The sequence below is a fragment of the Equus caballus genome, chromosome 2, assembly GCF_041296265.1.
Source record: "Equus caballus isolate H_3958 breed thoroughbred chromosome 2, TB-T2T, whole genome shotgun sequence".
Classification (NCBI taxonomy): domain Eukaryota; kingdom Metazoa; phylum Chordata; class Mammalia; order Perissodactyla; family Equidae; genus Equus; species Equus caballus.
This window is the reverse complement of record NC_091685.1, coordinates 86914661-86929909: the sequence shown is the minus strand read 5'-3', so window position 1 is coordinate 86929909 and position 15249 is coordinate 86914661. Positions and strand designations below refer to the sequence as shown.

The window sequence follows — 15249 nt, the reverse complement described above, 5'->3', positions numbered from 1 at the left end:
CAATATTCTTTCACCGCTTCTTCAAAGAAAGCCCTTATTCTTGGGTCTGATAACGTACCCACCATAGAGCTACAGTTCCCTGCTGCCTTGCAGATAGGTTGGCCAATGAGCTGCAGGCCAAGTTGTTTCATTGGGCTGGCGGGAAAGCTCTTTACAGTGGCTGCCTTAGACGGGAGGCTCACCCCCACGCTGGTTCCCTCTCTCTCCTTCTTGTGGATATGGTGCTGGAGCTGGAGCAACCATCTTGGATCATGTGGCGAGCCCAAGGGTGCACGCTCTGCAATGATGGAGGTGGGGAGACTTAGCAGGAGCTCAGGTGACCGTGGAGGTACCATGCCAGCTTACCTCTGTGCTCCTTCACGTGTGGGAAAAAACCATCTTGTTGAAAACAATTTTATTTTGTGTCTCTAGTATTAGAGGCTGAACTTAATTCCTAACGCATAGTAAATGTTAGTCAGGATTATTGTTCTCTGTGAGCATCATTTCCCTAACTCTGTGGGACATCTGCTTTTTGGGTCCAAGCCATCTCCAGGCTGATCTGTCCCACCACTTTAGTCACTTAGCCATTCTGGTTAAAACAGGAAAAAAATACACACCGAAGTAGACTCTAGGGGTGTATCATTGCCATAATTGACCGGGTTTCACGTTAGTTGGGACCACAGGAAGGAATTTTTCTCCACATTGTTTGTCAATGTACTGACTAGTTTTTGTGGTCTGCAAGAATGCATCCTTATTCAAGGATGTTTTCATATTATCCACATTTATGAACCTACCAGTTAGCCTCGCTCTGACTGTTATAATGTCAAGGTGTGGAAAATGAGATTAGAAGTAAAGCCACGAAGAAAAGTGAGTAATCAGGGAAAAGAGAAGGTTTTATCGCTAAGATTTTTCCATTTTTACTGATTTTTTTTTCTTTTTGGTGAGGAAGATTGGCCCTGAGCTAACACCTGTTGCCAATCTTCCTCTTTTTTTTTTTTTTGCTTGAGGAAGATTGTTGCTGAGCTAACATCTGTGCCAATCTCCCTCTATTTCATGCAGGATGCCACCACAGCATGGCTTGATGAGTGATGCTAGGTCCGTGCCTGGGATCCAAACCTGTGAATCCCCGGCTGGCAAAGTGGAGCACACAAACTTAACCACTATGCCACCAAGCCTTGGTTATTTTTAAATAACCAAATAACCAAAAATATTTTTAAAAATTACATTCCCATAGACAATTAAAATTTTATTCCTCAATTTAAAAATATTTTGTAAGGAAGAAAAAGACAAAAATGTGTAATAATATCTTTTAGATACACAGAGAATCCATTAATTTTTTGGTCTAGACAATTTTGTATAAAGCAGGTTCAATGCTAGAAGAATCTTTGAATTCGTATTGCTTCATTTATTTAAAGAGGCCTATGGATCAAAAGAATACAATTATAAAGGTAACAATCCTTCTTTTCCATAGTTATAGAAGTTAAGATAAAAGAATTTTCCTTTAGAAAGATGCATCATTCACTACTTTTGTCATCAACATTTTAGTAAACAAATATCTTACCTTCAAATAAACGTTTATTCTAAATAGTGATATACGTTAATGACATACAAACTAATGAAGAAAATATACTTTCCTCCTATCTTATAGTGCTTTATTTTTCAATTAAATTTAGAAATGCTTTGCAGTTTATCACTGCTGAATGAGCAATTTAGCATACAAGCCTGCATGTACTTATTTATTTTTATAAAAACCACGCAGCTGGGAATAGAATAATTTGTACATATATGTACATGTATACCTGACATTTATAAAGCCAGAAGTCATAAAGGAAACAGATTATTGTATATGTTATTCGCAGCATGCGAGGTAAGAGAATAAACCCAGAACCTTCAATCAGTCTTAAAACTTCGATAGTTTTGCAAATTAGTTCTAAGCAGTACCAATGGGACCATTTCTTCCATGAGGCTTACAAGGTAGAATTCATATGTTGCTGGGACAAAAACCCAGTGACGACCTTACTGACCTCCTGAGGAAATACTTTTCATTGCTTGTAAAATGAGAGAATCTAACATAGTATTTTTTTACATGATTCTCACTTAACTTTAAAAGCAAGATACACACATAGTAAATTATTACTAATCTATCAGATTATTTTTTAACTTCTTGAATAACTACAATCCCTGCTCTTTCTGAAAACTGGCATTTATTAAACATGCAGACTTTTCACATGTTTCTGGTGTTATTTATAATTTCAGGGGTTTCACCTAAGTCAGAGTAATACAATCATTACTCTCGACCAATCTTTACAGGGGGAAAAATGTTGCTTACTGTTTTTAGTATCTACGTATCATTCATTTAATCCTTTCCATATAGACCAAAAAAGTGAAAAATGTGAAGAATATGCTTTTTTGTAAAAAGTCCAGTTACTTATTTATAACGTACCAAAGGCCAGTGATGATAATGTGATGTGAACTGAGGAGGATGATGCCCTGAGCCCTCTGCAGCCGAAGTCAAATTGTAGAAAAACTCATCTTCCTCTGGTTGTGTTAAATAGTCAACATTATATTTCTAATCTTGTACAGCACTGGAATTAAAGTCTTCATGGTCTTATAAACACTTTGGTTTAGGAATTTAATTTCTTCCTTCCTTCCTTTCTTTTTTTGCTGAGACAGATTTGCCCTGAACTAGGTGGGTTGCCGCCACTGCATGGCCACTAACAAGTGGTGTAAGTCTGTGCCCAGGAAGCAAACCCAGGCCACTGAAGCTGAGTGTGTTGAACCTGACCACCACACGGCCAGCCCAGGAATTTATTTTCTTAAAATATCATTTCAAAAAAGAGCTTAGAGCATCTATACAGTTGACAAAAAAGTTTTATTTTATATAATTGTATGGACTGCTATGTCATGAACATGACATATTGTTTAGAAAAGGTAATAGGGCAAGAAACAACCCCCCAAACCCCCACCCTAGGTATATACAAATAACCACCCCAAAAGGACTAAGTGGAAAATAAAATTCTGATGTCAGACAAGACAGTATCAAGGCAATGTCAAAAAGCTGCTCAAAAAATAAGTAATTCAGGCAATTGGTTGTTTGGGCTTTGCAATTATTAATAACCAACTTGACTAATTCCACTCCACACTAATATACAGTGACTCTTCTGGTTATTCTAAGATCAAAGAAATGAGTCAAGCTACTCTGGACTGCCTGTTGTAGATGTTAAATGAAAACGCCAGAATTCATCCTGAGTGTCTTCTGAGTGTGAAAAAAGGAGCATGTGTAAATTTAATTCAGTAGAAAATTTAAATTTAATTCAGTAGAAAATTTCAATGTTTTCCCCACAATGAGAATTTCAGCAGTGTCTTCCCAGTGTGAAACCGTGTCTTATCACTCTGCTTTATTCAGAATTTGTACTAACTCTGACAGAAGTTGCAACTAAAGTCTACGTTTTATGTTTACTCAACATAAGGGCGTTCTTCTGGAGATGGTGCAAAGTGATAGTCTAAACAACCAAAATAAAAGAATAGACAAAGGTATTGTGTGTGTGTGTGTGTGTGAGAAAGATTGGCCCTGAGCTAATATGTGTTGCCAATCTTCCTCCTTTTGCTGAGGAAGATTGTCACTGAGCTAACATCTATGCCAATCTTCCTCTATTTTACATAGGATGCCGCCACAGCATGGCTTGATGAATGGTGCTAGGTGGGCGTTCGGGATCTGGGCCTGCGAAGCCACAGAAGCAGAGCTTGCGAACTTAACCACTACTCCACTGGGCTGGCCTCAAGACAAAGGTATTTTTTAAAGCACTCAACTATGTTGTTAGAGCTATGAAGGTGACCAGCAAAAGCATCCGTCACCCTGTGGATATCAAGGTTGACCCATGCCATGTGCTTGTATTTGGATAACAATGACCTTCCCAGAGAGAGGAGCCACATCACTGAGTTAAGATTGATATTTTCACATATTTATTAAAACAAGTTTCCTGAGGAGTTCAACTAGGCAATGTTGTTAACCCAGTTTGCATAAAATGTACAAAAATGCAATACAACTTATACATCTTTAAAATATTCTAAAGTCAGATTTTGCTTTGATTGAATGCTCAACTACATAAAGTTCATAAGATTTTTACTAGCAACAATCCAAATCAGAAAATTAAGCTTGGGTTTAAAAGCAATTCTTAAAATTATCATAAATTTATGATGCCTATTGATTGAACAGTAACAAAAAGATACAGGATGCTAGAATTGACCCTTGACTCTTTTGCCCCTTACTAACTTCATATATCTTGCCAGAATGAACTATCTTAAAAAGTGCAATTATATGTACAATTATAGAGGTTAGTACATTTTTCAGATATAAACTCAATGACATGTTGCTGAAGCTTGCTTCTTCTGGAATTTGAGTAATTTTAAATATTGAATGAAAATATTTTTTATCATATCATAAACTATTGCTTCATCAAAGTGAGATTCCAAGACCCCTTACACTTCTCTGAACTCCTGAAGTTCATCATTTGATAGGATTGGATGAAGTTTACAGGCCTAACTGTTCCGCAAACATCTTAGATACCTGGGGAGAGAAAGGAGCAAGCTGAGACTCTTCTGAGAGTCAAAACGTTGATGAGAAACAGGGTGACGACATAAGCAGAAACAGTGATTCAGAAAATGGCAGTTTTGGTGTAAATATCTGTGAGTCACTGTGAACCACAAGTTGAATATGGATATGCAAAACAGCAATGGAAACAAAAAATGCCATATTAGGATGTGGTAATGAGGATAGGACAGAAAACTGTTGAAATTCTGTACCTGGAAGACCGTCTTTGGCCAAAGCTCTCTGCAGTCCCAGGACGGCACAGGACAGTGGCTACACACAACTAGAGAGTTCTGTCTTTCATTGCATGGAAAGGCCTCCCCGGCTTGGGACTCTGCCTTTACAATTATGGGCAAAGTTCAGAAGGCAAGTATTTATTAAAGGGATTCTGAAAGGGAGGAGAAGGGCGGTTTTCTGTTGTGCATTGAGGCAGCCTTTCAAACACAAGATCCCAAAATTCAGCAGCAAACGTTTGGTGAACCTTGTCTCCCCCTCAGTTTCTGCATGGGGAGTAAAATAAATAAAGTTTTTACTCTTTGTTGCTTTCCTGGAATAAAATATCACATGTCGTTGAAGAGCTGAGAGCTCCCAATTTGCTAGATTGCTTTAAAGGTCAGAATTAGAAAAGTAAGAATTAAATGGAGATTGATTTTACGTGAGTGGGAGTGATAAACAGGCCCTTCTGCATTTTGCTCCATTGCTTCTAGCACGAGGATGTCAACAAATATCACACAGAATGTCACCTCTGATGGAATGACAATGACCTCCTGGAGAGCTGTGTTGAGGAGGGCTGGAGGCTTGTCCCAGCCTGGCAGGAAAGAATACTGAGTGCGACAAGCGATGTCTACCACAGGCACAGATAGTCCCTATTCCTAGTCTGTTGGTTTCAAATGACCTTAAGGACCTCAGAGACATAGAAGGGTGGCAGACGACCCCCACCTGCACACACTCCCCGCCCACATATCACATGCCAGGGAGGTGTGGTAAGCACAAGAATGAGCTTTGGGGAAACGCGATTTTAGCTGAGAAGGAAAACATTTGCTCTTTCATTGAAGATTCCTATTCCTCTGAGAAGTGCCCAAGGGTGACCGGATCTGGCCAACTCAGGGTCCACAAGTCACCATGCAACATCTTCCCAGGACTGTGGACTCTCTCACTGTGCCTTCTTGGCAGGTAGAAAGGGGCTTACCAACCTCCTGGGATGGTGTATACAGTGAAACACTTGCTTTGTTGGCTGTCTTTTCCAGGCCATAACTCACATTGAGAAAATTTCCTGCTGAAGGCAAGTGACCTGTCAGAGGACTTGACTACTCCAAGGAAATTATCCAAAGCTAGTTAGGTAATAAGGTGACCCAGAAGGAAACCATGAAAAGACAGCTTCCTGATTTAAACCCTAAGGAATGAAGAAGACAGGTAACAAGGACTTAGAGGGCATGGCCAGATTGAGACCAGTCAGCTAGAGGTTGGCTGAGAGGAGGGAACACCCATCGATTAGAGGTGAATGCATCATATGCCTCCTCCACCCTCCACAGTGGACGTCTGCCAGGCCTTTTCCTAGTACTTCTCAATCGCGCCTTCTTCCAAGCACAGGTGATGCCATCGTTAGGAAGAGCGGGTGTTGGAAAAAACAGCAAAAGGTTCTCGTGTCTACGTTGATTTTAAATTAACTGAATTTGTATCCTCTTCATCCTCTGTTGGCAGGCCCAGCAGGCTCCCTTCGGGGCTGCTTCTCTTGGAAAACATCAGCACCATTCAGTTTTAGGATTCATTGTCACTGTAAAAAATAGAACAATAGTATATTTCCAAGAAGCTACCGAGAGCTGGTCACTCTACTAGTGAGGTGATCAAGAGAGCATAAACAGTCAGGAAGCCAAGAGCATCCAGTTTACAATTTCTAAAACAAAGATCGGTTTGGATTTTATATTTGACCCTGAGGAGGAAATCCATGAAAGCCAAGAAATAGTCCTAGCTCTTGTTCCAATACCCCTCCCCAGGGCCGACATGCAGAGAACCAGATGGAGTTGGGGGTTTCCCCTTTTAATTAAGTCTAATCCCATTCTCTATGAATAGATGCCAAATTGCCTTTTAAAAAAATTTCCATGTGTTGTTTTCCCTCAAGAGTTTCTGGTCCTGGCATGTTTTCAAAAGCCCATTTTGTTCATATCCACAAAGGATCCAGAAGTGCCTTCTCAGTGTCATTTAGAATTCAATCATCAGGCATCTTGAGGTGTGAGCTGACATAAATTATGGACGTGGTATTTGGACGTGACTGTGCTGGTTGGCTAATGTGTGCTTTTGTTTCTAACTTGGCTCCCTTTGCCACATACATGGTTGTGTGGCTTTTTCCTGGTGAGACCACGCCTCCACCCAAGACTCCTGGGAATCAGGCCACGCGACCTCTCCTCCCACCTCTCTTTTTAGTTTTGTGCCCCTTCACCCAAATTCTAGCACGTCTCTGCTTGAAGTGACCTCTGTCTCCAAGGAACTGCCTGACTGTCAATAACCAACATGACCTGGCATCTCCTTAGCTCATGGGCGTGTATAATCTGCAATGGACTAAGAATTTCTGACTCCTACTTCAGTGCTCTGCTGCTCAGTGAAACACAGTGTTTCCAAAAGGACTTTGAAGCAACTTGATAGATAGATAGATAGATAGGTAGATAGGTAGATAGGTAGATAGATGGATAGATAGATAGATAGATAGATAGATAGATGATAGATCTATCCATGAAAGGGGAGGAGAGACATTGTGTGTATGTTTGTGTGTTTGTGTTTGTGTTCTAAAGTCAGGAGAAGAGGCTATGATAAGGAAGGATGATCAGTGAGAAAGAAGGGGGAAGGCAGAAGTGAACAAACGGACAACTTCTGTAGCAAAATTAATTTAAAATGGAAACCTGATGGAAAATTAAGCCATTTTTATCTGAAGAGTAGACGTACTCTTGGCTGAAGTCATCCTGAACCCACTTGGCTGAAGTCATCCTGAACAACACTTGAACTGGGCAAGGAGGTTTCATTTCTTGGAAACTGGGTGGTAGCGTGAAAATATCTCTAAGATCTAGGAGTTCATCTCTACAGAGCATAGGTCTCTGAATTGCCTGTTTTCCTTTTGTGGCCTTATCTTGAAATTTCAGCTACTCTAAGCAGAGTATATCACAAAGCTGAATAGCAATGGACACAATTCCTCTTTTGTCCCCAGAACTGATCTGTGTCCAGCAGTTATAAAAGAAGTGATTTTTTAATATTAATTATTATAAAACCAATCCATATTCGTTGTTGGAAAAATAGAAAATACGAATAAGCAAAACAAAAATACTAATACTCTCAATACAATTAACATTTTGGTATTTATTTTTCCGTGATAATGATATATACTCCTTTTGTACAAAAATGGGATCATATGGTACACATTGTGCTGTAATCTGGTTTTCTCACTCTCATTTACATACAGACATCTTCCCTTTCTAGTAAATATACAGTAGCTTTTTCGTTGCTACAGACCATTGCATTATCTCACTAGACCAAAAACAAGTTTTTTAGCTATATCCTTACTGTTAAACATTTAGGCTATTTCCAATTTTTAGTTTCATTTATTATAAAATTGCTACATCTTTGCACCCTTCCAATTGTTAATCTTTGCATAAATACCTAAAGAGGAATTGCTAGGTTAAAATGTATGCCATTTTAAAGCTGGACTACCCCATTGTCAGATTACCTCCCCTCCCTAGAAATTTTGTACAATTTGCCTTCTCCCAACACTTTCCTTTAGGGAAATATCCTTTTTCCCACATCTTCTCCAGTGCTGGATATTATTTCATTTTTTTATAAATCCAATAGGTGAAAATAGTATCATATTTATCTTTACTTCTTCTTTGCTAACTTTTTTTTTATTACTAGGAAGAATAAACATTTTTTTCAAAGCTCTATTAGTAATTTTCATTTCTTCTTTGCTGAATTGCTTATTGATATTGTTTGCTCATATTTAAAATGAGACAATTATCTTTTTTATTGGTTTCAGTATTAAGAATAATAATTTTTTGTTCATTATATATATTACAAATACTTTTCCCCAGCTTATCACTTTCCTTCTAATTTTATTTACTGTGACTTTGAAGTACAGGAAATTTGAGGTTTTAATGCAGCTAACTCCATCCTTTTCTGATATGGTTTCTGACTGTGTGTCACGCTTTCAAATTAGTCCCCACCCTAAAATTATAACATTTACCTATATTTTTTCCCTTTTTTAAATGCTTAAACTTATCTGGAGTCTATTTTAATCTAAAATGTGAGGGAGAGTTCTAAGATCTCCCCCTAAATGTTAGTTGGCTGTCCCAAAACTATTGATTGAATAACCCACTTGCATGATATGCGACTTTTATAATATATTAAATGTTAACATATTCTTGAGGCTGCTTTTGAAAAATATTCTATTCTATTCCAATAATACATCTTGTTTGGTTCTGAGTGTACACAGTTAATTCTCAGAGCATGTTCCCTGCAATTCCCCCCTCATCTCACTATTGCTCTCCTTCCTTCTTTTAGAATTGTCCTTAGGGTCAGCAGTTAAGTTCACAAGTTCTGATTCAGTGGCCCAGGGTTCGCGGGTTCGGATCCTGGGTGCAGATCTATGCACTGCTTCTCAAGCCGTGCTGTGGTAGGCGTCCCTACCACAAAAAAAACTAGAATTGTCCTGGCTATTTGTGGGCAGTTATTCTTCCAGATGAAAGCTTCATGGGGATCTTTAAGAAATTGGGTTGAATTTGCAATAATAATTTTTACATTGTTCAGTCTTTCATTCAGGAACACAGTATGTCTCTCTCCATTTGTTTAAAATCTTTTATGTCCGTCAATGAAAATTTGAACAATCTCTTTTTATATTACCCCATGCATTTTTTGGTGATTTTTTTTTTTTTGAGGAAGGTTAGCCCTGAGCTAACTGCTGCCAATCCTCCTCTTTTTGCTGAGGAAGACTGGCCCTGAGCTAACATCCGTGCCCATCTTCCTCTACTTTATATGTGGGACGCCTGCCACAGCATGGCTTGACAAGTGGTGCCATGTCTGCACCTGGGATCGGAATTGGCAAACCCCGGGCCACCGAAGCGGAATGTAACTGCTGCGCCACCGGGCTGGCCCCTTTTTGGTGAATTTTATGCCTGAGTACTTCACATCTCATATTGCTTCTATGGTAGTACTTATGCTGGCATGTGCTAACAGTGGCTTTCTAGCCCCGCAGATAAGAGCCCTGGGTCAGACAGCCAGAGCTTGAATGGCCAGAACCAATTCCTTGCTGTGTGACCTTGGGCAAGTTAACCTTTCTTAGCCTAAATTTTCTGTTCTCATCTCAAATGAAAAACATACATAACAATAGCATGTATCTTACAAGGTTGTTGTAAAGAATAAGTGAGAAAGTGGAGGTGACTTACCATGCTACAGATCTGACACACAGACACGGGAATGTCTGTTATTCTTATTCTGCAGAGTTTCCACTAGCAAGTGTTTGTCAGGTAAACGTGAGCTCGAACATTGCTTCAAATATCCAACGGCTTTAAGAAACCATCTTCCAAAACAAACTTTCAGTTTCTGAGGAGGAGGTTCTTAAATGTGGTTTGTTTCGAACACTCCACAAGCATTCTGAAGGCTTAGCGTGGGACACTGTCCACCAACCAGAACGCGTTTACTCAAAGCACCAAGAGCACAGGAGCTCATGCATGGCACTTACTGCTACAGCTCTGTGGTCTGTGAGCAACGGGACAGGCCCCGCCGCACAAGACACCGTCCCAATGTGGGTACAAGGTGCTTCAGCTGTGGGACATCAGGTCATTCCTGGTGTTGCAACTCTCACATGCAAATTTTCGCCAGTGGTGTGATAGCCATCAGGCTTGTTATTAAGTCAGCCACCTGGGATCTGGCCCAGACGCTGAGCTGGAGGCATTCTCTCTCTCCAGCTCATTCCTTTATTTAGTTAGACGTGTTTCCCGCTGTCTTTGTGGCTATTTATCATCTCTGTGAAATGATCGAATAAGCCCAGACATTTCTAACTCTGGCAAATCCTAGAGTTCCCGGTTAAAAATATCTTGGCAAACTGCCTCAGAATTGCAACAAATAGAATAAGTGATCCCGCTGCAAACCTCGATTGCTTGCCTCGATGCTAATCCGTACAGTTTTAGTAACTTATCTATGACAGCGGCATTAGTAATTTTTCTCGGAGTGTTATGTAGATATTTTAAGAATGTGAGACAACTTTCCCAAAGCCTGTATAGTAACAAGGCTTCAAAGTGTAAAACAAATTGAATTTAATTAAGAAGCATCATCTCATTATTTTTAAGAAAGCATTTAATTGGAACGCTACCAGTTAAATGAGGACAGATGCAACCCCAACACCTTGTTTCATAACTGCCCCTTTGTTGCAGTCAGGATCAGATAAGCCAGCTTTGTTCTCCTGACCAGTTTATCTTGTAACAATCCCTCTTTATGACCACAGCTAGTGTTCGCGATCTCTGAGGATGGCAATAAACCTACGCTAGACCACTCTGGCACTATGAGGCTCTCTGACTTGGTTTTGGGGGAGTGCAGAGTTCAGTTTAGCACAAAGTCATGTAACGATTAGCTCATGCTCCCTTTCTCTTCATCAATATAACATCCCTCCTTCCCGAAAGAGGCCTGGCCCAGTTGGAATTATGGAGGTCACGCATCTGGCTAATATCAGAGACAGGCCTAGAATTAGTCCAACACACATAGATCATGCCCATAGTGTAGACATAATCTGGGCCACTATTCAAGCAATGCCTTGGTTTATTAAATTTAGAACATCTTCCCACACACACACACACACACACTCCTGCATTTTAACAATGTTACTTGAGGTTATCATCCTGCAGGATTATAAACTGTTACTTTGTATCCCTCTTAATACTTAGCTCAGATTTGAAGGAAACCAGTTGGCACTTAATATTTGTTGACTTTTAAATGACTTAGAGAGGAAAAGAGGAAAGAAATTCATAAACAAAGAAAATAATTGGCAGTGGCCATAGAGATTTACTTGAGTGGAGAGGCCAAAATGATTCACACAAGACTGCTGTTTTCTTGCAGTGAATGGTTCAGCCTCATCAATGACTGCACTAGATGGTGGACACATCACCCATCAGACACTTTCGTATATTAGCCTCATGGTGGCTGGCTTTCTTGCTTCTAAGTGTTCTTTGTTTTTAATCTCTAATTTGACTTTTAATTTATCTCTGTAATTAATCAAAGAAAATGAAACATGCAGTTTTAAAAGAAACTCTTCTCTAGACTGAGCTTTATCACAAACTTGCTGTGTGAACTTGGACAAATCACTTCACCCCTCTGAGTTCCAAGTTTACTCAGATGATTCTAACTGATTGTCTTGGCATGATGTAGACAATGCCAGGCACGTGTTAGGTGCTCAATAAATATATTTTGAAAAATGACATCAACCATTGTATTTTCTCCAAAAAAAGACAAAGAGAAGAGAGAAACAGAAAGAAATTCAAAAAATTCACTATTAAACAAACCTAAATTTTCCTGAGAAATATTGAAACGATCTCTTTTTATGTCACTGAGCTCAGGCATGAATCACAGAATAAACAGTAGACTTATTACACAAGCAGAACAGGTTTACTGTTACTTACCCTCTCTGACGTCGTTAAGTTCCTAGCTAAGAGTACCGAGGCATCTGGCATATAGAACATGCTATATAAATGTCTTATTATTGTTGTTATTAATATACTTTCAAAATTATAAATCCACTTGCATGTAACCAAATCCAATTTTTTCCTGATCTTTCCCAAGGCTGTTACTCAATGTAAAATCCTCGCTGTGGCCAAGAGGCATAAAGGGAAAGAAGATGGGCGCATGGCTAATATTTGCGATTCCTTTTCTGTAGTTGTTCATCTAGGCTTGCAGGAAATTGTCCAACTATAAAGGCCCCGGGAAGAAGGAACAGGCTGGCTGGACTGGTAAACACCGTGATAAAGGGGACTCTATCTTTCTCGCTTTTACCACTATCTAGTGGAAGGTGTTGTGTGGGTGGGGGTAGACAATAAGGAAGTGCATTCTTTACAGAGAATTAAAACAATAATGAAACCAACTCAATGGATCTGTTCTTTGTTATCACCATGCACTGAGAGTGCTTAGCAATGTCAGTGATGAAATTCTCTTTAACTCTAGGGCAGAACTCTCCCACCGCCCTGCCTCACCCCTTGGACCCTTTTCCACTGACACTATTCCCAGTACCTCATACAGTGCCTGGCACATAACAGGTATAAATTACAGGGAAAAAATGCTAAGGTGGGAAATAAGAATATAGAACTCCATTTCCTCCACAATTTCTCTGTTGTCTTTTCCTATTGATTTTTTAAAAACATAAAAACCATAGTAAAAGCTTCCCATAGTACTTTGTACATCTCTGGCCCTTATTGAAATCCTGTGCTAAATTGTAGGTTCCACAGCTCAAGGAAAATGCCCATTCAGTGAGGACAAGGAAAGTAGTGAACAATGGCTGCCCAATGGGATATGTGGGAAAGTTCTGGAAGACCTGAGGTGATAGACCCTAACAAGAGAAGGCTGAAGGGTTGAAGTCTTTTCACACAATGCGGTGCGTTAAGGGTAAGATGGTGACCAGAAGCATAGAGCACTTTAGGGATAACAGAGGTTCTGTGTCAGGGTGTCTTTCTAGCATCAGGAAGGGCTGAATTCTGTAAACGGATTCCAGACGTCTCAGTTTAGCAAGAGGATGGAGAAGTGTGTTTTCCGCTAAGTTCCATCTTCAGGGACTGTTACATACTTTTTGGAGGGTTGGAGTCTCCTGTACACTGTCTAAAGGGTGGAAGGAGGATGACTCACAGAAGCAAAACCGATGGGGAGCTTTGGGGACAATGATGAGTCAAAGCAGGTTCATTGATTCTAACAACGGACCACTCTGGTGGGAATGTCAATGGTGGGGAGGCTGTGCCCGTGTGAGGATAAAGGGTATGTGGGGACTCTCTGTACTCTTTGCTCAATTTTGCTGTGAACCCAAAACTGCTCAAAGATAGAAAGTCTTTTTTCAAAAAGGCCAATTGGGGAGTGGGGCAGAGGGAAGAGAACTATGGCCAGAGCATAAAAGAATTAGTTTCATTTGCATAGTGCTTTAAAACTTACAAATTGGTTTTATTCCCTCTTATGATCCTGTGAAACTAGAAGGACAGGTGTCATTATTTCCATTTTTCAATATGAGGAAACTGAAGCTCAGTGTTAAAGTGACTTGTCTTAATATAAAGAACAAACGAGCATCCGACTCAGGTCTTAAAATTAGTCTTCTGATCCTAAGTCCAATGACCAATGCACTCTCCACCTGGATCTCTAAAGATTCACAAGCTTTTAGAAAAAACCAAAGTCATATATCTGTCCTGGATTTAGATATTCAAAGTAAAAATTTCACCAGTTATCAATTTAGTTAAAAGAATAGGAGAAAGAAATGTAAATGAAATCATGACAGAAAAGAAAGATTACCCAAACTATAAGATTATGCAGACTCTATACCCTTACAAAAACTCCAGGTGGCAAAGAGGACTATTCTGAAATCAGCAACATTAACGGGCCTATAACAGTAACGGAGAGGAAGTGAAAGTCTCCAGAGCATTCCTAGGAGATCAAACAAATTCCTGATTTCTCGGGATTGGCCAGACCCAAAAAGAAGTCACCGGAGAAACCAGGGGCAAGAATAATGCCCCACCCGCCCACACAGATGCGCCTGGGTCTTAGGGCGCAGGCTCATTATCCCAAAGGCAGCGAGTTTCTATGGATCACTTTTAACTTACTGCTACTACTAACCAATACTCACTGAGAATTTGTTTTGTGCCAGGCTTGGTTCTAAGTGCTTTGCACTTTGCCGAGATTTTAATGAATAAAAATTAACTTTGCTTTGCAATATCGTAATACCCTTCAAAGTGATCAGAAAGTGCCTGTGTGTGGCACCAAAAACTTGGGACTTGCCCCTCTTGGTTCAGTGACGCTGGTGCTGGCTTTACAGAGAGGGAGGGAGGTGAAGTCCTGACAGTTGTCCTGTGAAGTAAAGCCAGATACTAGTTCTGGACCAACAGAGGAATGTAAACATTCCCTTTAAAAACACTAATTTAGCATAAAGCAGCTTTCCAAATAGGTTAAGCCTTTTTTTTTTTTTTTTTTAAACTATGCACTTGCAAAGAGGTGGAAAGAAATACCTAATTTCTTTTTTTCTTTTGGTGAGGAAGATGGGCCTTGAGCTGACATCTGCTGCGAATCTTCTTTTTTTTCCTCCCCAAAGTCCCTGTACATAGTTGTATATCCTAGTTGTAAGTCATTCTAGTTCTTCAATGTAGGATGCCTCCACAGCATGGCTTGATGAGCAATGTGTGGGTCCAAGCCCAGGATCCTAACTGGCGAACTCTGGGCTGCTGAAGCAGAGCATGTGAACTTAACCACTTGGCCACAGGGCCAGACCAGGTTAAGGCTTTTTGCCTTACAAGTAGAAATGAACTAGAGCTTATTTCAAAGACCAACCTCTCAATATTCCAAAAATATGATTTTTAAGACGTTTTCACCACCACATAGTTCTCTAACATTAAGCTGCTTCTATGTTGCTTATAATTTCAAGGAACAAGAGGCAGGTATATAAAAAGCACTGACATTTTGCAACATCTGAGGGT

General features: G+C 39.9%; 1 protein-coding gene across 2 annotated transcripts in view; it reads right to left on the bottom strand.

The window, feature by feature from the left end:
• Nucleotides 1-3919: 3919 nt before the first annotated feature.
• TMEM154 (transmembrane protein 154) overlaps nt 3920-15249 on the bottom strand; it is a 41689-nt gene continuing 30359 nt past the window's right edge. For both annotated transcript variants that reach the window (XM_005607816.4, XM_070261483.1), the window contains one exon: nt 3920-6341. In XM_005607816.4, coding sequence (XP_005607873.1) covers nt 6326-6341 — 16 coding nt within the window. In that variant the 3' untranslated portion in view covers nt 3920-6325. The remainder of the gene's footprint in view (nt 6342-15249) is intronic.